Source organism: Cetorhinus maximus, chromosome 14 (genome assembly GCF_964194155.1).
Source record: "Cetorhinus maximus chromosome 14, sCetMax3.hap1.1, whole genome shotgun sequence".
In the NCBI taxonomy this organism is placed as follows: domain Eukaryota; kingdom Metazoa; phylum Chordata; class Chondrichthyes; order Lamniformes; family Cetorhinidae; genus Cetorhinus; species Cetorhinus maximus.
In genome coordinates this window covers 15,518,926-15,544,735 of record NC_135892.1, presented here as the reverse complement: position 1 = coordinate 15,544,735, position 25,810 = coordinate 15,518,926, and the positions used below count along the sequence as shown (strand labels likewise).

General features: G+C 43.1%; 1 protein-coding gene across 8 annotated transcripts in view; it reads right to left on the bottom strand.

The window, feature by feature from the left end:
- The window catches only part of utrn (utrophin), a 630,893-nt gene that overhangs the window by 383,315 nt on the left and 221,768 nt on the right, over nt 1-25,810 (bottom strand). For all 8 annotated transcript variants that reach the window (XM_078556557.1, XM_078556553.1, XM_078556558.1 and 5 more), the window contains 4 exons: nt 24,278-24,433; nt 20,076-20,246; nt 18,544-18,723; nt 10,988-11,116 (listed from right to left, as the gene is read on the bottom strand). In XM_078556557.1, the coding sequence (XP_078412683.1) occupies nt 10,988-11,116; nt 18,544-18,723; nt 20,076-20,246; nt 24,278-24,433 (636 nt within the window). The remainder of the gene's footprint in view (nt 1-10,987; nt 11,117-18,543; nt 18,724-20,075; nt 20,247-24,277; nt 24,434-25,810) is intronic.

The window sequence follows — 25,810 nt, the reverse complement described above, 5'->3', positions numbered from 1 at the left end:
CATCGTTAGCTAGGCCAGCATTTATTGCCCATCCCTAACTGCCCTTGAGAAGGTGGCAGTGTGCTGCCTTCTTAGGCCACTGCAATCCAGGTGTGTAAGAACATCCACAGTTTCTGAGGTAGGAGGTTCCAGGATTTTGACCCAGCGACAGTGAAGAAACGGTGATATAGTTCCAGGTCAGGATGGTGAGAGACTTGGTAGGGAACTCGCAGGTGGTGCTGTTCCATGCATCTGCTGCCTTTATGCTTCTATGTGGTAGAGGTCATGGGTTTGTAACGTGCTGTCGAAGGGGTTTTCGTGAGTTGCTGCAGTGCATCTTGTAGATGGTACACACTGCTGCCACTGTACATTGGTGGTGGAGAGAATGAACATTGAAGGTGGAGTACTGGGTGCCAATCAAGCGGGCTGCTTTAACCTGGATGCTGCACTCATCCAGGCAAGTGGAATGTATTCCATCACACTCCTGACTTGTGCTTTTTAGATGGTGGACAGGATTTGGGAAGTCAGGAGGTGAGTTACTCTCCACAGGATTTTGCAGCCTCTGACCTGCTCTTCATGCCACAACATTGAAATGGCTGGTCCAGTTCAGTTTCTCATCAATGGTAACCTCAAGGATGTTGATAGTGGGGGATTCAGCAATGGTAATAGCAATGGAATGGTGCTGGGCATTGTCCAATCAACCACAAATATCCCCACTTCTAACCTTATGATGGAGGGAAAAGGTCACTGATAAAACAGCTGAAGATGGTTGGACCTAGGACACTACCCTGAGGAACGCCTGCAGTGATGTCCCAAACTGAGAAGAGTAACCTCCAACAACCACAACCATCTTCCTTTGTGCTAGGTATGACTCCAACCAGTGAAGAGGTTTCCCCCGAATTCCACTGGCTCCAATTGTGCTAGGGCTCCTTCATGCCAAGCTCGGTCAAATGCTGCCTTGATGTCAAGGGCAGTTACTCTCACCTCACTTCTTCAGTTCAGCTCTTTTGTCCATGTTTGGACCAAGGCTGTGGCTGAGGTCAGGAGTTGAGTGGCCCTGGCAGAGCCCAAACTGAGCATCAGTGAGCAGATTATTGCTGGGTAAGTGTCACTTGATAGCATTGTAGATGACACTTTCCATCACTTGTGTTCATGATTGAGAGTTGGCTGATGGGGCGGTAATTGGCCAGATTGGATGTGTCTTGCTTTTTGTGGACAGGACATACCTGAGTAATTTTCCACATTGCCAGATAGATGCCAGTGTTGTAGCTGTACTGGAACAGCTTGGCTAGGAATGCGGCTAGTTCTGGAGCACAAGTCTTTATGCTATTACCAGAATGTTGTCAGGGCCCATAACCTTTGCAGTATCCAGTGCCTTCAGCCGTTTCTTGATATCACGTGGAGTGAATTGAGTTGGCTGAAGACTAGCATCTGTGATACTGGGGACCTCAGGAGGAGACCAAGATGGGTCATCCACTTGGCACTTTTGGATTAAGATAGCTGAAAATGCTTCAGCCTTGTCTTTTGCACTGATGTGTTGGCTCCGCCATCACTGAGGGGGGCGATATTTGTGGAGTCTCCTCCTCCAGTTAGTTGTTGAATTGACCACCACCAATCACGACTGGATGTGGGCAGGGCTGCAGAGATTAGACTGATCCGTTGGTCATTGGATTGTTTAGCTCTGTCTATCGCATGCTGCTTCGGCTGTTTGGCACGTTAAGTACTTCTGTGTTGTAGCTTCACCAGGTTGACACCTCATTTTTAGGTATGCTTGGTGCTACTCCTCCATGCCCTCCTAAGAACATTGGAAAGTAGGCCATTCAGGCCGTTGAGCCTGTTGCACCATTCAATCAGATCATGGTCGTTTACCTCAACGCCACTTTCCTACACCATCCCCATGTCCCTTGACGTCATTAGTTTCCAAAAATCTATCGGATTCTGTTTTGAACTTGCTGAATAATTGAGCTTCCACAGCCCTCTGGGATAGAGAATTCCTAAGATTCACCACCCTCTGGGTGAAGAAACTCCTCCTCATTTCAGTCTTAAATGGCTTGCCCGTTATTCTGGTACTGTGTCTCCTGGTTCTAGACTTGCCAGCCAGGGAAAACTTCCTATTTCCTTCCGCCCTGTAAGAATTTTGTAAGTTTCAATGAGATCACCTCTCATTCTTTAAAACTCTAGACAATACAGGCCCAGTTTTCTCAATCTCTCATCATGAGACAATCCCACCATCCCAGGGATTATTCTGGTGAACATCTGTTGCACCCCTGCTATGGTAAGAATATCCTTACTTAGATAAGGAGACCAAAACTGTACACAATACTCCAGGTGCGGTCTCACTAAGGCTCTATAAAATTGCAGCAAGACATCTTTACTCCTGTACTCAAATCACCTCACGATGAAGGCCAATATACCATTTTTGACTTCCTTATTGATTGTTACACCACATGCTAGCTTTTAGTGACTCATAAACAAGGACACCGAGGTTCCTTTGGACACCAACATTTCCCAACCTCTCACTATTTAAGAAGTATTCTCTTTTTCAGCTTTTCCTACCAAGGTGGATAACTTCACGTTTATTCACATTATATTCTATCTACCATGCTCTTGCCCGTTCACTTAGCCTGTCCAAGTCTGCTTGAAGCCTCTTTGCATCTTCCTCTCACCTAGTTTTGTGTCATCAGCACATTTGGAAATATTACAATTGGTCTCCACATCCAAATCATTGATATAGATTGTGAACAGCTGTGGCCCTAGCATTGATCCTTGCAGTACCCCACTAGTAACAGCCTGCCTTCGTGAGAATGATCTGTTTATTCCTACTCTGCTGTCTGTCTCTTAACCAATTCTCAATACATACTAACATATTACCCCCAATCCTATGTGCTCTAATTTTGTTTACTAACCTCCTGTGTGGGACCTTATCAAAAGCCTTCTGAAAATCCAAATACACCACATCCATTGGTTCTCCTTTACCTATGCTACACGTGCGCTACAAGTACATCCTCAAAAAATTCCAATGGGTTTGTCAAACAGGATTTCCCTTTCCTAAATCCACATTGACTCCACCCAATTTTACCATTATTTTCTAAGTGTCCAGTTATCACACCCTTCATAATAGATGCTGACATTTTCCCCACTACTTTCGTCAAACTAACAGGTCTATAATTCTCCATTCTCCCTCCCTTCTTAAATACTAGGGTTACATTTGCTACTTTGTAGTCTCCAGGAATCTTTCCAAAATCTACAGAATTTTGAAAGATAACCACCAATGCATCCACTACCTCTATAGCCACCTCCTTCAACACTCTGGGATGGAGCTCATCTGGTCCAGGGGATTTATCAACCTTCATTCCAGTTAATTTTTCAAGTACTAGCTCTTTACTAATACTAATTTCTTTCAGTTACTTACTCGGTTTTACAAGTCCCTTGGTTGCCTAGTATTTTTAGGCGATTTTCTGTACCTTCTTCCGTGAAAACAGACACAAAGTAATTGTTTAGTTTCTCTGTCATTTCCCTATTCTCCATTATAAATTCTCCTGTCTCCATCTGTAATGGACCCAAATTTGCCCTAGTTAATCTTTTACTTTTCACAAGCCTAAAGAAGCTTTTACAGTCTGCCTTAACTTTCCTCACTAGCTTGCATTCATATTCTCTTCTCTCTTTCTTAATCAATTTCTTGCTCCTCCTTTGCTGGGTTCTAAATTGCTCCCAATCCTCAGGTTTATCACTTTTTCTGGCATCTTTATAAGACACTTCCTTTCATCTAATGCAATCTTTAACTTCTTTTGTTAGCCACAGTTGATTTGCCTTTCCTATTGGATGTTCGTGCTTTAGAGGAATGTAGATCTGTTGTAGACCATGCAGTATTTCTTTAAATACCAGCCAATGCCTGCCAACATTATTTTCCCAATCCACCATAACCAACTTGCCTCTCATACCTTCATAGTTTCCTTTGTTCAGATTTAAGACCCTAGTTTCAGCATGAACCATAACATTCAAACTTAAATGTGAAATTCCATCATATTATGGTCACTATTTCCCAAAGGCTCCTTTACAACAAGGTTATTAATTAGCCCTTTCTCATTACATAATACCAAATCTAAAATAGCCCAATCCCTAGTTGGTTCTTCAAAATACTGCTCCAGAAATCCACCTGTACACACTCCAGGAATTTATCCTCCACAGCATTAGTGCTGATTAGGCTTACCCAGTCCACATGTAAATTGAAGCCACCCACTATTACTGCATTACCGATGTTACATACAGCTCTTTAGTTTCCTGACTTATAGCTTGCCCAACATTACCAATGTTTAGTGGCCTATAACTCCCACCAATGTTTGCTGCCCCTTGCGGTTTCTAAGCTCCGCCCAAACTGATTCTACATCTTGATCCTTCGATCTAAGATCCTCTCTTACTAATGTACTGATCGCGTCCCATATTAAGAGTGTTACCCCACCTCCTTTTCCTTTTTGACTGTCCTTCCTAAATGACGAATATCCCTGGATATTTAGTTCCCAATCCTGGTCACCCACACGTCTGTAATGACAACTAAATCATACCCAAGTACCTCAATTTGTGCCTTCAAATCATCAACATTGTTCTGAATGCTACGGACATTCAAGTAGAGTGCCTTTAATTCTGCCCTTCTGACATTATTCTACATTCTGATCCTATCTGATGATTGCCTTTGCTTCATTTGTCTTCTAATTTCGCTTACTATTTTCCTACTTCCTATTATCAGTTTTGCTTCTCTCCAATCTGAGCTCCCTGCCAATCTGGTTTAAACCTTTCTCACAGCACTAGAGAATCTCTCTGCAAGGATGTTAGTCCCAGTCCTGCCAAGCTGCAGCCCATCCATCTTGCACAGGTCTCACCCACCCGAGAACTGGTCCCAGTGCCCCAGAAATCTGATGCCCTCCCTCCTGCACCAGTTCTCCAGCCACGTGTTCAATCAGTCAATTCTCCTATTCCTATGCACACTAGCATATGGGACTGGGAGTAATCTTGAGATTACTGCTTTTGAGGTCCAGCTTTTTAACCTCCTTCCTACCTTCCAGGAATCTGCTTTCGGGACCTCATGCCCCTTCCTACCTATGTCGTTAGTACCAATGTGGACCATGGCCTTGGCTGTTCATCCTCCCCCAGAAGAATGTCCTGCAGCTACTCTATGACATCCTTGATACTGGCACCAGTGAGGCAACATACCATCCTGGTGTCACAAATAGGGCCGCAGAAATGTCTGTTCCCCATACCAACCAAATCCTCCATCACTATTCCCTTTCCACTCTTCTTTCTCCCTTCCTGTGCAACTGAGTTACCCATGGTGCCACAGACTTGACTTTTGCTGCAATCCTCTGAGGAAGAATCACCCTCAGCAGTATCCAAAACAGAAAACTGATTAGCGAGCGAGACCATCTCAGGGGACTCTTGCACTACCTGTCTGGTTTTCTTAGACTGCCTAGCCATTCCCTATCTAGCCGCATGCTCCTAACCTGCAATGTGACCACCTCCCTAAACATGCTATCCACATACAAATCACAGATTCACAGAGTGCAGAAGAGGCCCTTCGGCCCATCGAGTCTGCACTGACACGTGAGAAACACCTGACCTACCTAATCACATTTACTAGCACTTGGCCCATAGCCTTGAATGTTATGATGTGCCAAGTGCTCATCCAGGTACTTTTTAAAGGATGTGAGGCAACCTGCCTCCACCACCCTCCCAGGCAGTGCATTCCAGACCGTCACCACCCTCTGGGTAAAAAGGTTTTTCCTCACATCCCCCCGTAACCTCCTGCCTCTCATCTTGAACTTATGTCTCCTCGTGACTGGCCCTTCAGCTAAGGGGGACAGCTGCTCCCTATCCACCCTGTCCATGCCCCTCATAATCTTGTACACCTCGATCAGGTCGCCCCTCAGTCTTCTCTGCTCCAACGAAAACAACCCAAGTCTATCCAACCTCTCTTCATAACTTAAATGTTTCATCCCAGGCAACATCCTGGTGAATCTCCTCTGCACCCCCTCCAGTGCAATCACATCCTTCTTATAATGTGGTGGCCAGAACTGCACACAGTACTCCAGCTGTGGCCTCACCAAGGTTCTATACAACTCCAACATGACCTCCCTACTTTTGTAATCTATGCCTCGATTGATAAAGGCAAGTATCCCATATGCCTTTTTCACCACCCCACTAACATGCCCCTCTGCCTTCAGAGATCTATGGACACACACGCCAAGGTCCCTTTGTTCCTCAGAACTTCCTAGTGTCATGCCGTTCATGGAATACTTCCTTGTCAAATTACTCCTTCCAAAGTGTATTACCTCACACTTTTCAGGGTTAACTTCCATCTGCCACTTATCTGCCCATTTGACCATCCCGTCTATATCTTCCTGTAGCCCAAGACACTCAACCTCACTGTTAGCCACCCAGCCAATCTTTGTGTCATCCGCAAACTTACTAATCCTATCCCCCCACAGAGTCATCTATGTCGTTTATATAAATGACAAATAATAGGGGACCCAGCACAGATCCCTGTGGTACGCCACTGGACACTGGCTTCCAATCACTAAAGCATCCTTCTGTCATCACCCTCTGTCTCCTACAACTAAGCCAATTTTGAATCCACCTTATCAAATTACCCTGCATCCCATGTGCATTTGCCTTCTTTATAAGTCTCCCATGTGGGACCTTGTCAAAGGCTTTGCTGAAATCCATATAAACTACATCAACTGCACTACCCTCATCTACACACCTGGTCGCCTCCTCAAAAAATTCAATCAAATTTGTTAGGCATGACATCCCTCTGACAAAGCCATGCTGACTATCCCTGATCAAATCTTGCCTCTCCAAGTGGAGATAGATTCTCTCCTTCAGAATTTTCTCCAATAGTTTCCCTACCACTGACGTGAGACTCACTGGCCTGTAGTTCCCTGGCTTATCTCCACAACCCTTCTTAAATAGCGGAACCACATTAGCTGTTCTCCAGTCCTCTGGCACCTCCCCCGTGGCCAGAGAGAAATTAAAAATTTGGGTCAGAGCCCCTGCGATCTCCTCCCTTACCTCCCTCAGCAGTCGGGACACAAATCATCCGGACCTGGAGATTTGTCCACTTTTAAGCCTGCCAACACCGCCAATACCTTGTCACTCCCTATATCAATTTGCTTAAGAGCCTCGCAGTCTCTCTCCCAGAGTTTGATATCTTCATCCTCATTCTCTTGGGTGAAGATGGATGTGAAGAATTCATTCAACACTCTAGTGATGTCCTCTGGCTCCACTCATAGATTGCCCCCTTGGTCCCTTATGGGCCCTACTCTTTCCCTGGTTATCCTCTTCCCATTGATATACTTATAGAATATCTTGGGATTTTCCCTACTTTTACCAGCCAGAGCTTTCTCATATCCCCTCTTTGCTCTCCTAATTGCTTTCTTAAGCTCCACCCTGCACTTTCTGTACTCCACTGATGCCTCCGCTGATTTGCTTCCCTTGTACCTGCTAAAAGCTTCTCTTTTCCTTCTCATCTGCGAGGCTCTCAGTCTCGCAGATGCGCCACAGTGACTCCAGCCGTCGCTTAAGCTCTGAAACCCGGAGCTCAAGTTTCTGCAGATGGTGACTCTTCCTGTACATGTGGTCCTCCAGGCCACGGGTAACGTTCAAGACTTCCCACGCGCTACAGGACACGCAACTAAGCTGCCCTGCCATGCCTTAACTTTTCTTAATTTAACTTTATTTCACTTTGCCTTTACTTTATTTTCCTTTTGCTTGTGTTTAAGTTGCTACTTTTTAAAAATACATTTTTCTAATTTTCAGCTATTTACAGATAGATACTCCTTAACAGCAGTTTCTCACCAACCAATGAATTTACGGTTTTCCTGTGATGTCACTGCTTGAGTTATTTTTCAAACTCAGCCAGCTGGCGAGCAGAGATGTTCTCATGGGGGTCTAGTATCTCCCAACTCCCTGAAGACAATGAAGGCCCCGAGCCTCACCCTCTATTTATCCGCTGCCAAGTAGAGGTGTTCTTGCCCAGGTCCAGCTTCTCCCAGCTCCCTGAAGGCAGGTTACTCTTCACTGAACCAAGGTTGATCTCCCAGTTTGATGGGAATGGGGGATGTGCCAGACCATGAGATTGTGGTTGTGTACAATTCTGCTGCTGATGACCCACAGTGCCTCATATATGCCCAGTTTAAAGCTGTTCAAAATCTACCCCATTTAGCATGGTGGTAGTGCCAGATCACACGATGGAAGGTATCCTCAATGTGAAGATGGAACTTCATCTCCACAAGGCCTGTGTGATAGTCACTCCTACCAATACTGTCATGGACAGATGCATCTGTGACAGGCAGATTGGTAAGGATGAGATCAAGTAGGTTTTTCCCTCTTGTTGGTTCCCTCATTACCTGCTGCAGACCCAGTATAGCAGCTATGTCCTTTAGATCTCAGCCAGCTCAGTCAATAATGGTGCTACTGGGCCACTCTTGGTGATGGACATTGAAGTCCCCCACCCAGAATACATTCTGTGCCCTTGCAACCCTCAGTGCTTCCTCCAAGTGGTGTTCAGTGTGGAGGAGTGCCGATTCAGCTGACAGTAGCTGGTAACCACCAGGCGGTTTCCTTGCCCATATCTGACCTGATGCCAAGGGACTTCATGGGATCCAAAGTCAATGTTGAAGACTCCCAGGGCAATTCCCTCCTAACTGTATATCACTGTGCCACTGCTGCCTCCTCTACTGGGTCAATCCTGATGGGACAATACATACCCAGGGCTGGTGGTGGTGGTGTCTGGGACATTACCTGTAAGGTAGGATTCCCGTGAGTATGACCGTCAGGCTGTTGCTGGACAGCTCTCCCAATTTTGGCACAAGCCCCCAGGTGTTAGTAAGGAGGACTTTGCAGGGTCGACAGGGCTGGGTTTCTGGTGTCTAGGTCGATGCCGGGTGGTCTGTCCGGTTTCATTATTCCTTTTAAAATTTGTAGCGGTTTGATACAACTAAGTGACTTTCCATGCCATTTCAGTGGCCAGTTAAGAATCAACCATATTGCTGTGGGTCTGGAGTCACATGTAGGCCAGACAGGGTAAGGACATTAGTGAATCAGATGGGCTTTTACAACATTCGACAATGGTTTTGCGGTTATTATTAATTCCAAATTTATTAACTGAATTTAAATTCTACCAGCTTCTGTGGTGGAATTTGAACTTGGGTGCCAAATCCCACCACGGCAGGCTGGTGGAATCTGAATTCAATCATTAAAATCTGGAACATAAAGCTAGTCTCAATAACGGTGACCATGAAACCACCAACGATTGTCACAAAATCCCATCTGGTTCGTCTATTTGCTTTAGGGAAGGAAATCTGTCTTACTTGGTCTGGCCTACATGTGACTCCCGACCCACAATATACAGTTGACTCTGAACTGCCCTCTGAAATGGTCAAGCAAGCCACTCAGTTCAAGGGCAATTAGCGATGGGCAACAAATGCTGGCCTTTCCAATGATGCCCACATCCCATGAAAGAATAAAGAAAAAATAACCCTCATAACATTTAAAAAGTACTTGGACACGCAGTTGAAGGTGCCAAGCCGACGAGGCTACAGACTATGAGCTGAAAAGTGGGATTAAGTTGCATGGCTCTTGTCCCTGCCAGCTGACATTATGGAACTGCTGGATCTTCTCACATCTATTCAGCTGGCTCCTGGCAAAGAAAAACTTTTCTTTACATGAAACCATAAAGTTGAACTTTACTCAACTGTGTTAAAAAGGAAGAAAGAAAACGTTTTCTAGTGAGGGTCAATACATAAACAGGACTAAGAGAAAGGCAGAAAAGTCAGCACTGTTCAGGTATAGCATGAACTCAAAGGAACAGTATCTCAGTGGCCTTACTTATTGACCAGCCACTTATTCACTTGTATGCAAGGGCTGAACATAAAAGGAAAACTGTTACAAATATTTGTTATAGTTTGGGCCTTTCTCAGTCTTCTTACCAAAACATGGCCATTACCTGTCACCAATTTCTCTGACCAGGAAAAATATACACTTGTGTGTTCTTGTCTCATTGAGGATTCTTTCCAATGCCATGGCCTTGAAAAAGAAAGTGTGACGGAATCCATGATTTCAAAGCTGTATTTTTTTTTAAGGCAGACCCAAACCGAGAAGGGAAACAGACCCTCCCAGTTTCTAAGGAAACCAAAACTCCTGGCCAGACTGAAACTGTTTGAGGTTATATAAAGGAACACAGAGCCATACAAGCTCAGAAGTAGCAGCTGATGAGTCAAATGGTGCAGAACAGGCAAGCTGACGATGAGAGAGGCCAGAAGCTGAGAATAAGTTGCTGCAGCTTAGTTAAAGATAACGTTTAAGTGTTACTTAAAGATAATATTGGTGGATCTACACCATCTAGGCTGAGTTATGGGGATTCCAGCGTGTGCTATTTTTGGTGAAGACCATGCCCGTGGAACTTGGGTTGGTTGTGCACTGCTCTTGTCTCGGATCAGATTAGCTCCTAGGAGAGGAGCTGAAATTCTTTGTTTTGAAGGACTTTGTGACTGAGGGTGATGACTTGTATATCGTGTGGACTGCTGAGCCAATTTGTAAGATTTGTCTTAGATTTTTTTCTAGTTTATAATTGACCTCAATTTGCCTGTTAATTTATGTTTAACTTATGACTCTAGGTTGTAGCGTATTGGTGATTAGTTAAGATAGTATTTACTGTTTGCTTTGTTTGACTCTTGTATAATAAAAAGTCTGTTTTTTAAACCGTGGAAACGTGTGGCTGCATTCTTTTAATAAATAACTGGGGTTTCAAGTTTCTTTTCTTTTTTAAAAAAGAAATTTACTGGTCTCTACCAAGATTGCAACAGCAGCAACAAAAAAAGGACTTACACTAAGATTGAGGGGAGGGGAGGAAATAAGACTTTGAATAACATTTGCCTATGAGAATATATCTTGGAGAAATCTTTTAAGGCGCAAGTTTTCCCCCACTGAAAAATCTCCCACATTCGTAATTTTTTACCTTAAGTATTTCTTCTCTTTCATCATCTGACTTCTTATCAATCTCGTCCAGCAGAATTTCAGTCTGATACAGCCAGGTGCTTATGTGTGCAACATTTTGATCAAAGCCTTCCATCTGGTTCTGATAATCCTAAAAAGAAAGAAATGACAAAAACTGTCCAGAATTCCAGTATGAAAATTCTTTCGTGCTTTTATCCATAAAGTAGCTAAGTAAATCATTACAATGTCACAAGCCACTTGATGTCAACAGTACATACAGGTGCTGCCTTATGAAAAGTATTGAAGATGGTGACAGTACAAAGTATTCATTATGAGATACATTTACAGTAACATTTCATAGCAGCGTTCTCACACTATCCTGAGGTATGATTACATGCAAAGTCACCAAATTGGTATTAAATATGAAAGGGCATGAAGCAAAGTGACAAATTTTATAAAAACATGAAGCTATTAAACATCGCTCTATAAGAGTTTTTCCACCACATTGGCCATTTAGCAAAAAGATCATTTGTGAAAAAAATTATAAAGTTAGGAGTTAGAAAGGATTTCCCTTCTTGCCATAACTTCGCAATAACTGCAGGGGAACACCACTTGATTAAAGCAACCACAAGGTGGCTCACATTATTTAGAATCATAGAAATGTTACTGCACAGGAGAAAGGCATCATGTCCATGTTAGCTCTCCAAGGAGCAATTCACATGTTTCCACTACCCGCCCTCTCCCCAAACTACTGCACATCCCTCCTTTTTAGATACTTAGCAAAACATAGAAAAATTTACAGCACTGAAGGAGGTCACTCTGCCCATTATGTCTGCACCAGCCAAAAATCGACCCTCCCCCCCACCCACCACCTAATCCCATTTTCTAGCACTTGTTCCATAGCCCTGGAAGTTACGGCACTTCAGGTGTATATTGCTACTTTTCTGCCCAACTGACCAGTCCACTGATATCATCCTGCAGTCTACACCTTCCCTCTTAACTATCAACCACATGGCCAATTTTTGTGTTGCCTGCAAACTTCTTGATCATGCTCCATACATTTACTTCCAAATCCTTCATTTTTATTTCATTCATGGGATGTGGGCTTTGCTGGCTGGGCCAGCATTTATTGCCCATTCCTTGAGAAGGTGGAGGTGAGCTGCCTTCTAGAACTGCTGCAGTCCATGTGGTGTAGGTACACCCACAGTGCTGTTAAGAAGGGAGTTCCAGGATTTTTACCCAGCAACAGTGAAGGAACAGCGATATATTTCCAAGTCAGAATGGTGAGTGACTTGGAGGTGAACTTATAGGTGGTGGTGTTCCCATCTATCTGCTGCCCTTGTCCTTCTAGGTAGTAGTGGGCGTGAGTTTGGAAGGTGCTGTCTAAGGAGCCTTGGTGAATTCCTGCACTGCATCTTGCAGATGGTACACACTGCTGCTACTGTGCGTCGGTAGTGGAGGGAGTGAATGTTTATGGATGTGGTGCCAATCAAGCAGACTGCTTTGTCCTGGACGATGTCCAGCTTCTTCAATGTTATAGGAGCTGCGCTCATCCAGGCAAGTGGGGAATATTCCATCACATTCCTGACTTGTGCCTTGTCGGTGGTGGACAGGCTTTGGGGAGTCAGCAGGTGAGTTACTCGTTTCACGATTCCTAGCCTCTGACCTGCTCTTGTAGCCACAGTATTTATATGGCTAGTCCAGTTGAGTTTCTGGTCAATGGTAACCGCCCAGGATGTTGGTAGTGGGGGATTCAGTGATGGTAATGCCATTGAACATCAAGTGGCGATGGTTGGATTCTCTCTTGCTGGAGATGGTCATTGCCTGACACTTGTGTGGTGCGAATGTTACTTGCCACTAGTCAGCCCAAGCCTGGATATTGTCCAAATCTTGCTGCATTTGGACATTGACTTCTTCAGTATCTGAGGAGTCGCAAATGGTGCTGAACATTGTGCAATCATCAGCGAACATCCCCACTTCTGACCTTATGATGGAAAGAAGGTCATTGATGAAGCAGTTAAAGATGGTTGGGCCAAGGACATCACCCTGACGAACTCCTGCAGTGATGTCCTGGAGCTGAGATGACTGACCTCCAACAACCACAACCATCTTCCTTTGTGCTAGGTATGACTCCAACCAAAGGAGAGTTTTCCCCCTGATTCCCATTGACTCCAGTTTTACTAGGGCTCCTTGATGCTACACTTGGTAAAACACTGCCTTGATGTCGAGGGCAGTCACTCTCACCTCACCTTGGAAGTTCAGCTCTTTTATCCATGTTTGAACCTAGGCTGTAACGAGGCTAGGAGCTGAGTGGCCCTGGCAGAGTCCAAACTGGGCGTCAGTGAGCAGGTTATTGCTAAGCAAGTGCCGCTTGATCGCGCTGTTGATGACCCCTTCCATTACTTTACTGATGATGGAGAGTAGACTGATGGGGTGGTAATTGGCCGGGTTGGATTTGTCCTGCTTTTTGTGTACAGGATATACCTGGGCAATTTTCCACATAGCCGGGTAGATGCCAGTGTCGTAGCTGTACTGGAACAGATTGGCCAAGGGCGCGGCAAGTTCTGGAGCACAAGTCTTCAGTACTATTGCTGGAATATTGTCAGGGCCCATAGCCTTTGCCGTATCCAGTGCCTTCAGCCGTTTCTTGATATCACATGGAGTGAATCGAATTAGCTGAAGACCGGCATCTGTGATGCTGGGGACCTCCGGAGGAGGCCGAGATGGGTCATCCACTCGGCACTTCTGGCTGAAGATTGTTGCAAATGCTTCAGCCTTATCTTTTGCATTGCTGTGCCGGGCTCCTTCATCATTGAGGATGGGGATATTTGTGGAGCCATCTCCTCCAGTGAGTTTTTTTAAGTGTTCACCACCATTCACAACTGGATGTGGCAGGACTACCAAGCTTAGATCTGGTCTGTTGGTTGTGGGATCGCTTAGCTCTGTCTAGTACTTGCTGCTTATGCTGTTTGGCACGCAAGTAGTCCTGTTTTATAGCTTCACCAGATTGACACCTCATTTTTAGGTATGCCTGGTGCTGCTCCTGGCGTGCCCTCCTGCACTCTTCATTGAACCAGGGTTGATTCCCCGGTAATGGTAATGGTAGAGTGGGGATCTGCCAGGCCATGACGTTACAGATTGTGTTCAAGTCCAATTCTGCTGCTGCTGATGGCCCACAGCACCTCATGGATGCCCAATCTTCAGTTGCTAGATCTGTTCAAAATCTATCCCATTTAGCACAGTGGTACTGCCACACAACACGATGGAGGGTATCCGCAATGTGAAGGTGAAACTTTGTCTCCACAATGACAGTGCGGTGGTCACTCCCATCGACACAATCATGGACAGATGCATCAGCGGCAGGCAGGTTGGTCAGGATGAGGTCAAGTATGTTTTTCCCTCTTGTTGGTTCCCTCACCACCTGCCACAGACCCTGTCTAGCAGCTATGTCATTTAGGACTCGGCCGGCTCGGTCAGTAGCAGTGCTCCCGAGCCACTCTTGGTGATGGACATTGAAGTCCCCCACCCAGAGAACATTCTGCGCCCTTGCCATCCTCAGTGCTTCCTCCAAGCGATATTCAACATGGAGGAGCACTGATTCATCAGCTAAGGGAGGGCGATATGTGGTAATCAGCAGGAAGTTTCCTTCTCCATATTTGACCTGATGCCATGAGACTTCATGGGGTCCAGAGTCGATGTTGAGGACTCCCAGGGCAACTCCCTCCCAACTGTATACCACTGTGCCGACACCTCTGCTGGGTCTGTCCTGCTGGTGGGACAGGACACACCCAGGGATGGTGGCGTCTGGGGCATTATCTGTAAGGTATGATTCCGTGAAGATGACTATGCCAGGCTGTTGCTTAACTAGTCTGTGAGACAGCTCTCCCAATTTTGGCACTAGCCCCCAGATGTTAGTAAGGAGAATTTGCAGGGTCGACAGGGCTGCGATTACCGTTGTCATTTTCAGTGCCTAGGTCGATGCCGGGTAGTCCGTCAGGTTTCATTCCTTTTTTGTGTCTTTGTAGTGGTTTGTTATAACTGAGTGGCTTGCTAGGCCATTTCAGAGGGCATTTAAGAGTCAACCACATTGCTGTAGGTCTGGAGTCATGTGTAGGCCAGACCAGGTAAGGATGACAGATTTCCTTCTTTGAAGGACATCAGTGAACCAGATGGGTTTTTACAACAGTCGACATTGGTTTCATGGTCATCATTGGACCTTTAATTCCAGATTTTTATTAAATTAAAATTGCACCATCTGCCATGGCGGGATTTGAACCTGGGTCCCCAGAGAATTCCCCTGGGTCTCTGGATTACTAGTCCAGCAACAATGCCACTATGCCATCGCCTCCCCACAAAAAGCAGGGTACCTTGTACTGAGCCCTGAAAAACCCCACTGGAAACAGCCTTCCGGTTGCAAAAACACCCATGAACTATTACCTCAGTGGGTGTGCATGGTATAATGGTAGCGGGTAGTATGGCACCTATCCAGTACTCAATGGAGTGCTTGCCTCTAACCCTGTGAGCCTCAGGTTTGCTCGGCTGTCGGGGGCCCCCAGAGTTCCAGGGACAATGTCCCAAAGGTCGCATTCCACAAGGATAGTAACATATTCTTCTCTGCTTATATGGAAGTTAAACAATCATTGGAAGCATGAAAGGGGTATTATAAAAAAATATAACATTTTCACAGAGAGCTATTAGAACATGGAATGCTTTACTACAAATGGTTACTGAGGCAGGAATATAATTTCAGAGGCAACTGGATAAGTATTTGAAAAGAAAAATATTAAAGATCAGAACTATTTTAAGTGAAGAATAATTTTACAAACACAGCAGGAAACAGACACTTGTAAAGATACCATTACAACAGGAAGAATGACAGATTGCAGAAGAAAAAGTGATGTATGCCAAGTTTTTCCCTTATGTGCTTGTTTCTCATTACATCCAACAAATACATTTTTCCTTTATACTGAGTGCAAGCTGTTCATTTTCAGGGAAATGTGTGATCATCAAAAAGATGAAGTTGTATCATGTTAAAAGTTATATTTTAGGCGTATTTGTTGCAAACATGGCTATATACAAAAGCATAATGTATAAAACAGAGTTGGAACATTGCATTCAGTTCTGCACACCACATTATAAGAATATTAGAGTTATGGAAAAGGGTATAGTAAAGATTCATAGAATAATACCAGGGATGAGAATTTATAAAGGCACTAATATTGGTGTTTTCTCACTAACAGAGTAACGGAGAGGGCTTTAAGAGATTTTGAGAAAGGGAGAGTGAAAGATTGTTGCCACTGGAAAATGAATCAGTCACAACATGGTACAGACTGGGGATCATCACTCAAGATGGAAGGGAAAGTTAGAAAATATGTTTTGACAGAGGGCTGTTAGAATAAGGAACGCTTTCCCGCAAAGGGCTATTGAAGCAGAGGCTATTAACGGCACTTAAATATGAATTGGTTAAGTATTTGAAGAGGGAATGAGGAACAAGCAGGGATATGAAATTAAGAGCCAGCATCGATTGGCCTCATTCTTTACTGTAATTTCTATGCTTATCCAATTCCATTTGATGAATAATGCATTTATCTTAGCTAATTAAAAAAGCAACTCCAATGTTGAAATGTAACCAAATATGTAGACAGATGCATATTTCTATTTTATCCAGGGGTTTAGCTCTGCATATCTTGTATCCATTTAAATATGTTTGCACAAGATAACATTGGTGTATAATTATGTAAAATGTAATTATTCAAAAAAATATAGTGGATTTTCCTTGACTTAATCAGAACCTTTCCATCCCTGGAGTTCCTACATTGTAATAGTAAGTACACTTCAAACAGTACTTCATTGACTATATTGTGGAATGATCGGAGGTCATAAAAGTCACTATATAATTTAAAGTCTTTTTTTTCCTTTCCTCACAGCTGATTATGGTTGTTGATAGTTCTCTTAGGCTTCAGAAGTTCCAGAATCATCGATAATAACTTTATGTGATGATCTCAGGGGAGACCATTAACTTTTCAAAAGAAATTCTAAGCCTCGTTGTTACCTGAAAGAACTACACTACGTACTACACCAAAATTTCACATTTTAAACAAAAACTTTTACTGTGCAAGAATTAAACAAAGCTATTCCTACTAACTTAACACTATATTTTGTAAACCCTTATTACTTAAACCCGAAAATTTAAACGGTACGCTCCTTGTTCTACTGTTATTTCCACCCAATTTCCCCTATACCTTCCAGGATCTTGAGGGTTCCTGCACTTCTCCTGAGACTAAAGCAAGATTTCCATAGCTCTTTGGAATTCGCTTTGATTCTCCTCAGTGTCCCTGCTATTCTCATAGGTATGGAGATTTCTTAGGGTCCTTCTACTAGCATTCAGCCAGGAGGCCCCCAATTTTTTTTAAGCACCTCACAACTGTGGACACCTCAGCTCAAGTATTAGCTTCACTGCCTTCTTGCTTAGTAACTCCAAAATCAGAAAACATCCTTGTTTCTAACAACCTTTTCCTACTGGTCTCAGTTGCTTCCAAGCACCCACTGCTAGCAGCTTTCTATGTCTCTGTCTGTATCTGTAAAAAAAATACAGGTAAACCCAACACAAAAGGGTACCTTCTCAGCAACCTATCCCCATGGCAACATGGCGTCCCTGGGATGTCCCAGATAGGGATCCAAACGAATTAACTTTACCTTCCCAAACTTGTCCTTTGAAAAGTAAGTGGATGCTTTAAGACTTTCCTTGGTTTACCAGTTGCTTTTCAACCTTTCTTTGATCTGGGGAATTACATGAATGACGCACATCTCTAACAAAGACAGGGCAATTCTCCTCAGACTTACTGACTTCAGGTCCTCAGCCAAACAGGCCCATCTGCTGGTCTATGGTTCCCACCCTTCTAACTCTGACCTTGTGGGTACACATGAAAATACCTTTGATGTGTAAATATGTTGGTGATCTGACAATTTTTGAATTCGAGTTTCAATTACCTTGCATTTAAAAATTCAATTCCCAAAACACATGAATCATGAAATTAAACATTTTGAACTGACACATACTTGGGTCTGCCACTTTGAGGTACTGATATTAAAGCAGTTCACATGAACAGTCAACAGATCAACAGCCCCACTTTGTGTGGGCACTACACTGTTGCAGGAATTGCATTCCATTTTCATTTTCAAAATGTCCAGGCATAGACAAGCAATTATGAAGTAATATGTTTGCAATAGTAATAGCCATTAGTCAACTTGAATCACCCACTTATCCGATTGACAATCTTAATGGAGCCCCTACAAGTTGTATTCCTGCAACTGGACTTAAAGTCTCCAGTAATCATACCTACCTTACTGCAAATTACTGTCCAAACATTCCAGTATTACTGCAATGCACAATGCGGACAATCAATCAAACATGAGCTCTTTGCTGCTTTCCAATAAGATTGAACTGATGCGAGCAATTTTGTCATACTTCATTGATGTATGCTGTCGACCACTTGCTATGACATTATTTATCAGCAGTCTTCCAAACCATCACTGTGGCAAAGTTACCTGTTAACCACATGCTGTGACATTACTTACCAACAGTCTGTCACACCACCCCTGTGACAGAGTGCAGACCCTGTTCCAAACGGTGTTCAGCGTGCACAGGTTATCCTCCAAAACACGTTCGCTGTCTTCTATCAGACCCTGCAGTGCAGCACTACTCTCAGTGATACTACCCAGTTCAGCTTTTCTCACCTCCAATTGTTTCAGAATTAGCTATAAAAAAGAATATTTATTTTAATAAATTCATAATGATTTCATAAACAATTAAGCTTCCCCCTTTAAAGGGGAAGGCTAGGATTGGAATAAGGCAAATAGCCCATCAAAATCTGACATACGACCTTCCAAACCGTGACCTCTACCACCTCGAAGGACAAAGGCAGCAGAGGCTTTGGCAGACCACCACCTGCAAGTTCCCCTTCAAGTCACACACCATCCTGATTCAGACTATACTGCATTGTCGTCGGATCAAAAACTGGAACTCCCCAACAGCACTGTGGGCAGCCAGGTTCAAAGTGACGACTCATCACCACCTTCTCAAGCCCGATTTTGGATGAGCAACATATGCTGGCCTTGCTAGGGACACTGGCATCCCAGGAACAAATAAAATAGGTACTTCTGGTATAATCCTGTGATAAAGATTTGAATCGAACATAACAAGGCACCATCTGATAAGCATGGTCATGCCTATGTAGCTATTTGTTTAGCCACACCACCTACATTATTTTACATTTAATTTACAATCTTCACTAAGAATCTTACTGATGTGCACTGCTTTCATGGACCATCTGCTACCTTGTAAACTGGTCTCGAGGAAACGTGCCAAGTGAGAACATTGCAGGCAGGAAGAGAAATGGCGCTATGCGCCTTCATGCAAGGATAAATATCTTCAAGAAAAGCTGTAAGGTGGCTGTTAGTGAAGATTATGGGAGGAAGCAAACCTTGATGATCGTTTTCTTCGCCTTTTTGATACCAACCACTTCAAACCATCTTCACCAATGACTCAAAGGGCGAAATGGCCTAGTCCTATTCCTGTTGTGCAACCTTCATGGGCAAAGTGCTCAGTAAAGAACTCCCTGCAATTAAACATTTGGCACTATGGAGTGGGAGTAGGCTTGAGTGCTGCATTAAACACCAGCAATGACATGTGGGCCGAATGGCCTATTTCTGTGATGCGCTTTGTAACACCACTCAAAGCTGCCCATTCTCTCTCTGTTGCCAACAACTGGGTTCATAATGCCATAGGGTTGATTACCTACCCTTTGCCCAAAACAGCACATGCCAAGAGGAGATAGGAGCATGAGAAACAGGAGGGGGGACATTCAGCCCTTAATTGTTCAGGCATTCAGTTCACTCATGGCTAATTTATTTTTTAACTCCAAAGTGAAAAAGTGCTTCTGAATTTGCTCCTGAAAAGGAAGTCTGTAAATCAACTAAGAAGCCTTCAAAATATAATTTACGTCGCCTGAAACTCCACATGACATGATGTCCAGCTGCCAACAAGCGAGTATGAGAAAAGTGCAAAAGGGTTCTCGCCTTTAATTGAGAGAAGAAACAAAAATACTCACTCTAGACCATTTGATTTCTGAATCTAAGTTAACAGGTATTCCTCTTGCAGATGATCTTTTGATCACTTCATCTTCTGTAGCTGCCAACCACTCTGAAAGTGACTTGGTCTCATTCTTCCACTTGCAAGATAGTTGCAAGGCTTTTTCTAAGTCTTGTTTACCTTCAGTGACCTGGGAGGCAAGAAAAAGCATGTGAAAGGCTGGACCACTATCAGGTTACAGAATAAAACTGCCTTTGTAAAGCTGAAACAAAAACACAAAACGTTGGAAAAACTCAGTAGGTCCAGCAGCATCTGTGGAGAGAGAAGCAGAATTAATCTTCTGAGTCTGTATGACCCTTCTTCGGAGCAGAAGCTCTAGTAAAGCTGAGTTGGGTTTGTCATTCTTGTGAGGCTCCAAAATCTTATTCAGGAAGCTTCACATCAGAATTGGGAGGTAGCCAAGCACTCTGTGTTTTCATGTGTTTTCTGCACATTTTATAACAATATTGTATACAGCGTAGATAAAAGCATAAAATGACAATGAGATATTGACCAATTAAGTGAATAGGCAAAACAGTGGCAAATAGATTTCAACACAGGCAAATCTGAGGTCATGCACCTTTGACCCAAAAAGGATAGAACAGAGTACTTTCTAAATGGTAAAAAGCAGAATTGTGGAGGTCCAAAGAGACTGGGGGTCCAGGTACATAGATCATTAAAAAGTCATGACCAGGTACAGAAAATAATCAGAAAGGCTAATGGAATGCTGGCTTTTATATCAAGAGGAATGTAATACAAAAGGGTAGATGTTATGCTTTGGCTATCCAAAGCCATGGTTAGACCACACCTGGAGTACTGAGGGCAGTTCTGGGCACCATGCCTTGAAAATAATATATTGACCTTAGAGGGTGTGCAGTGTGGATTTACTAGAATGATACCCGGATTCCAAGAGTTAAATTACCGGACGTGTTCACGCAAACTAGGGTTTTATTCCCTGGCATTTAGAAGGTTCATGGTGAGTTAATTGAAGTTTTTAAGATATTACGGGGAACATCTAGGGCAAGTAGAGAGAAACTACTTCTGCTGGGACTTGGAAGTATAGCCTAAAAATAAGAGCCAGACCTTCTAGGAGTGAATTAGGGAGTAATTCTGCACACAAAGGATGGTAGTAGCTTGGAACGCTCTTCTGAAAATAGCAATTGATGCTTGATCAATTATTAATTTTAAAACAAAGATTGACAGATTTTTGCTAACCAAAGGTATCAAGAGATATAGGGCAAGGTGGGTATATAGAGTTAGGTCACAGATCAGCCATGATCTCATTAAATAGCGGAACAGGCTCAAGGGGCTAAATGGCCTCCTCCTGTTTCTATGTTCCTACTTTCCTATGACATCTCCTCTTCCCTACTCTCTCCCTGGCCTCAATCTCTCATTCTATCATCACACTGGAAGCACTACAGCATGCCAGCATCATGATCCATCATGGTTTCACCAATCCAGTCTTATCACCCAAGGACCTGACTTTTACTCAGCAGGTCTACAATTACCCTCAACTCCAACTTGGGCATTCTTACAAAATTGGCAACTCATGCTATGGGACAATTCTGCTTGCTGCCCACTGCTACCTCGTCCAATTGGCCAAACCACACATTCAAGGTTATGCAGTATCAACTGGCCATCCAGTGATGAGTCTGATCCAGCCCTTACATGTGTTCACACAACTCAAGAGATTAGAAGCAAGGACCTCAGCTAAAGTTCCCCTTTTCTAACTGAAATATTGACACAACTATAACCAACCTCCATAACTCCTTAGCCCCACCCTGCCTCAAACTGCTGTTCTAGGTCAGAAATCACTTAACATTGAGCAGCCATCAAACCTGAGAGCTTGCTGTGATTTAATAAAAGAATGAATACGCAGAATGAGACATGCAGCCAAAAATATTTTGGAGCTTTCAGTCTTTACTCAGTGTACACAAAACCACCCCAAGGGAGAAGCAGATCTGAACACTCAAAATAATTATACAGCAATGCAGCTTTAAATAATTTTAATTCAACTGGAATTTGTTATTTCCCTAAACAGCTTTTCACTCCACAGGCCACAAGTCAAATGTACACATATTTTCTTTCCTGTCACTTTTTTCCCATCGCATCCAAAGCAAAGGCTTCTGGCAGTATGAAATAAATCCCATTTATATGAAGTCCAAATGGCCCAGGCAGCTTTATTAAAATGTGCATGTGCTAAAGACTGTTATGGCCAGACCCCAAGTTGTTGGTGAGATCCAGTTAGGGGCCAATAGCATTTTGTTTGAAGTAGACAAAGTTTGAGATCCAAGACACTTACGAAGTGAAGAAAGCCATAGGATTCCACAGGTTTTGAACGAACAAAAATAAACTTTACAAGGTTAAAAAGATAAAACAATTTACAATATCTATCCTATACTCTAACATTCAAGATATGTATGAGGTATTTGTGAATTAACAAGCCAATTGTTGAACACACCACACTGCACAATAAATGACAGATGGGGCCAAAATGAATTCCATGGATTTCTCAACAACCCACCGAGACATTAGTCACACTGTGGGTCAACCAATCTCACTGAAACTCTGTCTCTTTCACAAGGGTTTCCAATCTTCACCATCGAAGATCACACCTTGGAATTTTCTCCAAAAGTCACTCCAACACAGACGACTTCAATGACGACCCACCTCGCAGGGTTTCAATCTCACCTTCTGAGATCCCATTGCCCTGGATTCCCAAGTACATTCAAACATCAACTTACAAGCGCAATTTCACGTCTTCAGTCGTGCCAAGCAGAACACTACTGCTCCAAAGGGGTGCCTTTGCCCCAACTGCCGACAGCATGGAGTCACCAACCCTCGGCTGCCTTCCCAGATCTTTAGGGCCTCTCTTACGCCTCTTCAATTACCAGGCCAAGACGATATCAACAACCGCCCACCTCGCAGGGTTTCAATCTTGCCTTCCAAGATTCCATTCCCCTGGATTCCCCAGTATACACCCAAGCACCAAATTTAAGGCACATCATCAGATCTTTGGCTCCAAAGGAGTACATTTGCCATCGCACCCTTCTTTAATTACCAGGGCTTCTCCTGAGCCCTCTTCATTTAAAGTCTGCTCCCCTTAACCCTTTCTCTAACTAGGAGCCTGTTTCTCTGCTCCTTGACCTAACTGGAACCTGTTTGTGTGCCCTGTCTTTGTCCTTTACCTGGGACTTCCTTTTGGGACCTCTCCCTCTCCTGGACACTTCTTGGGACCTCTCCCTGTCCCCCTCCTTGTCCCCTACCTGGGACACGCTCTTTGGATTAAAACTGACTGACTGACTCAAACTGACTACCTCAGAACTGCTGTTCACTGACTCAAACTGATTTGGTGACCTATCAAAACACTCCAAGAGGGTCTTGCCTTTGTTACTAGGCAGGAACAAATATAACAAGCATCGAAACATCTTGTGCTTTAAATATTACAAGCTCCACGGACTGCAAGCTTACATTGCACACAGCGACCCAGAAAGAATGGATTTCATAACAAAACTCTGATTAACTCAGTCTTCATAAGGGGAAACAGGTTCTATTCTCTTACTGTTTCCTCCCTCCCTGCCTGACTGGTACTATTCAGTTAAATGACTAGCAGACATCAAACTTCCCCAGGACCTTCCACATGTGTCTGTTCTTCATTTGTCAGTAAGACGTTAATGCTGACAGACTATTCATCATCATAGCACACTAACATCCAGCCTTCAGCCAAGGTTCACTCTCAGAGCTTTCTACTATGAAAAAAATCACAGGCAACATACAAAGTAAAGATTTTAGTTAATGTACAAAAGATAAAAGTTTATTACTGCAAACTCATGTTCACTGTGGGAATGAGTTGCTATTTTTAGAATCCCAGAGCACTTGCCAAAGGCAACTAAGCTAGCAAGTCAAAATAAGATCTCAACTAATGCCATCAAGTTCTACACTTGTATGTGCATGAACTAAAATCTTTATTTTGTATGTTGACATCCAACATCCCCGCCTATTCCGATGACTGAAAAATATAAATTTGAATTACTTAAACGTCTTGACTGTACTCAAGTAAAGGTTTTAATACTGTCAAATTAAATATTTCCGCTTTTAAATTAGGGAGCACTATCTTGAATCATTTTAACTAGTCATTACTAAATCACCCCAAAATCTGCTTGCACCTTTTGCTCTGCTTACCTGAGCACCCATATCATTGTATAGGAGTTTCAGGGCTGTCAATTGCTCGTCCATCAGCTTGGGGTTGTCTGTCTGCTGTTTCTGGACAATTTGTCGCCCAGTCTTTATTACTGTCTCCACCTCAAGCTTCACCTCACTCAGAGTTTTATATAGTTTCTAAATAAAAGAAAAGTCTTTGGTTAGCCAACATAGCAACACAACTTACCACCAAAATAACTGAATTACACATGGAATGTGCACTTTTATCTGTGCTTCGTAATACAGCCTTTTTTGTTGATCATACGTTTGAGCGAGGTGGTGGGGAGGTGGAAGAAAAGTTCCAATTAAAACTTAGTATAAGAAAATTAATCTTTAATTTTGTGGTTGCGAAATACCATTTATATAGAAAATTTAAATTCCCATACTTTAACAATTGCTTATGTAAATCAAGCAGTCTTTTACTAGATTTTAATAAAAGTACATATTTTACAAAACATATCCAAGATTATTATGAACAGTCAGACAAATTGCAATTAAAATGTTCAGAAAAGAGCAGTCAATAGCATAGTCATCCACATTCTACATGCATGTCAGACATGACAACTACATGAATATTTGATAGGAGTATGCATGTCCAATACAACATATGAACATTTGATATTACATACAATGCATATACAATGATGCATGCATGTCCAATGTGACATGTAAAAGAGCAGCCCATATGACACAAGTGAATGTGAAAATGATACATGCCCATTATGACATACACATGTCTATCACGACACACTTATGCATGATCGATAGGTTAGGTATACGTGCATGTCCAACACAAACATTCAATATAATGTACATTCATGTCTGATATGACAAACATGTCCAATATGACATATGGATATCCAATGGCATATCTGCACGTATGTTATAATACATATATGAACTCTCGATGATGTATATATGCATGTCTAATATGACACATATACAATCACATCTGGTGGAAAATAAAACTCAGAATTGTATCCCAAGTGTCAAATCCGGGGGCCACTCCATCATTTCTAAAAATCATAGAAACATAGAAAATAGGAGCAGGAGTAGGTCATTCGGCCCTTCAAGCCTGTTCCGCCATTCAGTATGATCATGGCTGATCCTGGTAAAGAAGGCCATTATTATTTCTGTTGTTTTGGTTCAGGAAATATAATTCGACCCTGGATATGTTTGCAATGTGCAGAATTTAATGTAAGTCAATGTAGTGAAAAGGGATATAAAACACGAGCAATGCAAAGGGAATGAGGAAAGAGCTCCAAAGGTAGATTGTGGCTTATTACTTGCTCCCTTCATCCATTTGAGAAATAGATACCCGATGACGCGTTTGGTAATTTAACACAATACTCAATCAGCATCCAAAGGCATGAGGCATACAGAAGCAAATGGTTACAGTGGCAATGGGTGCTCAAAGTCACATTTACATTGTAAATCCAGATACACTGAGTTACTTTTTTTATTTCTCATCATTTAGAACACCTGCAGACAAAATTGACTTAACTGTATGAAGTT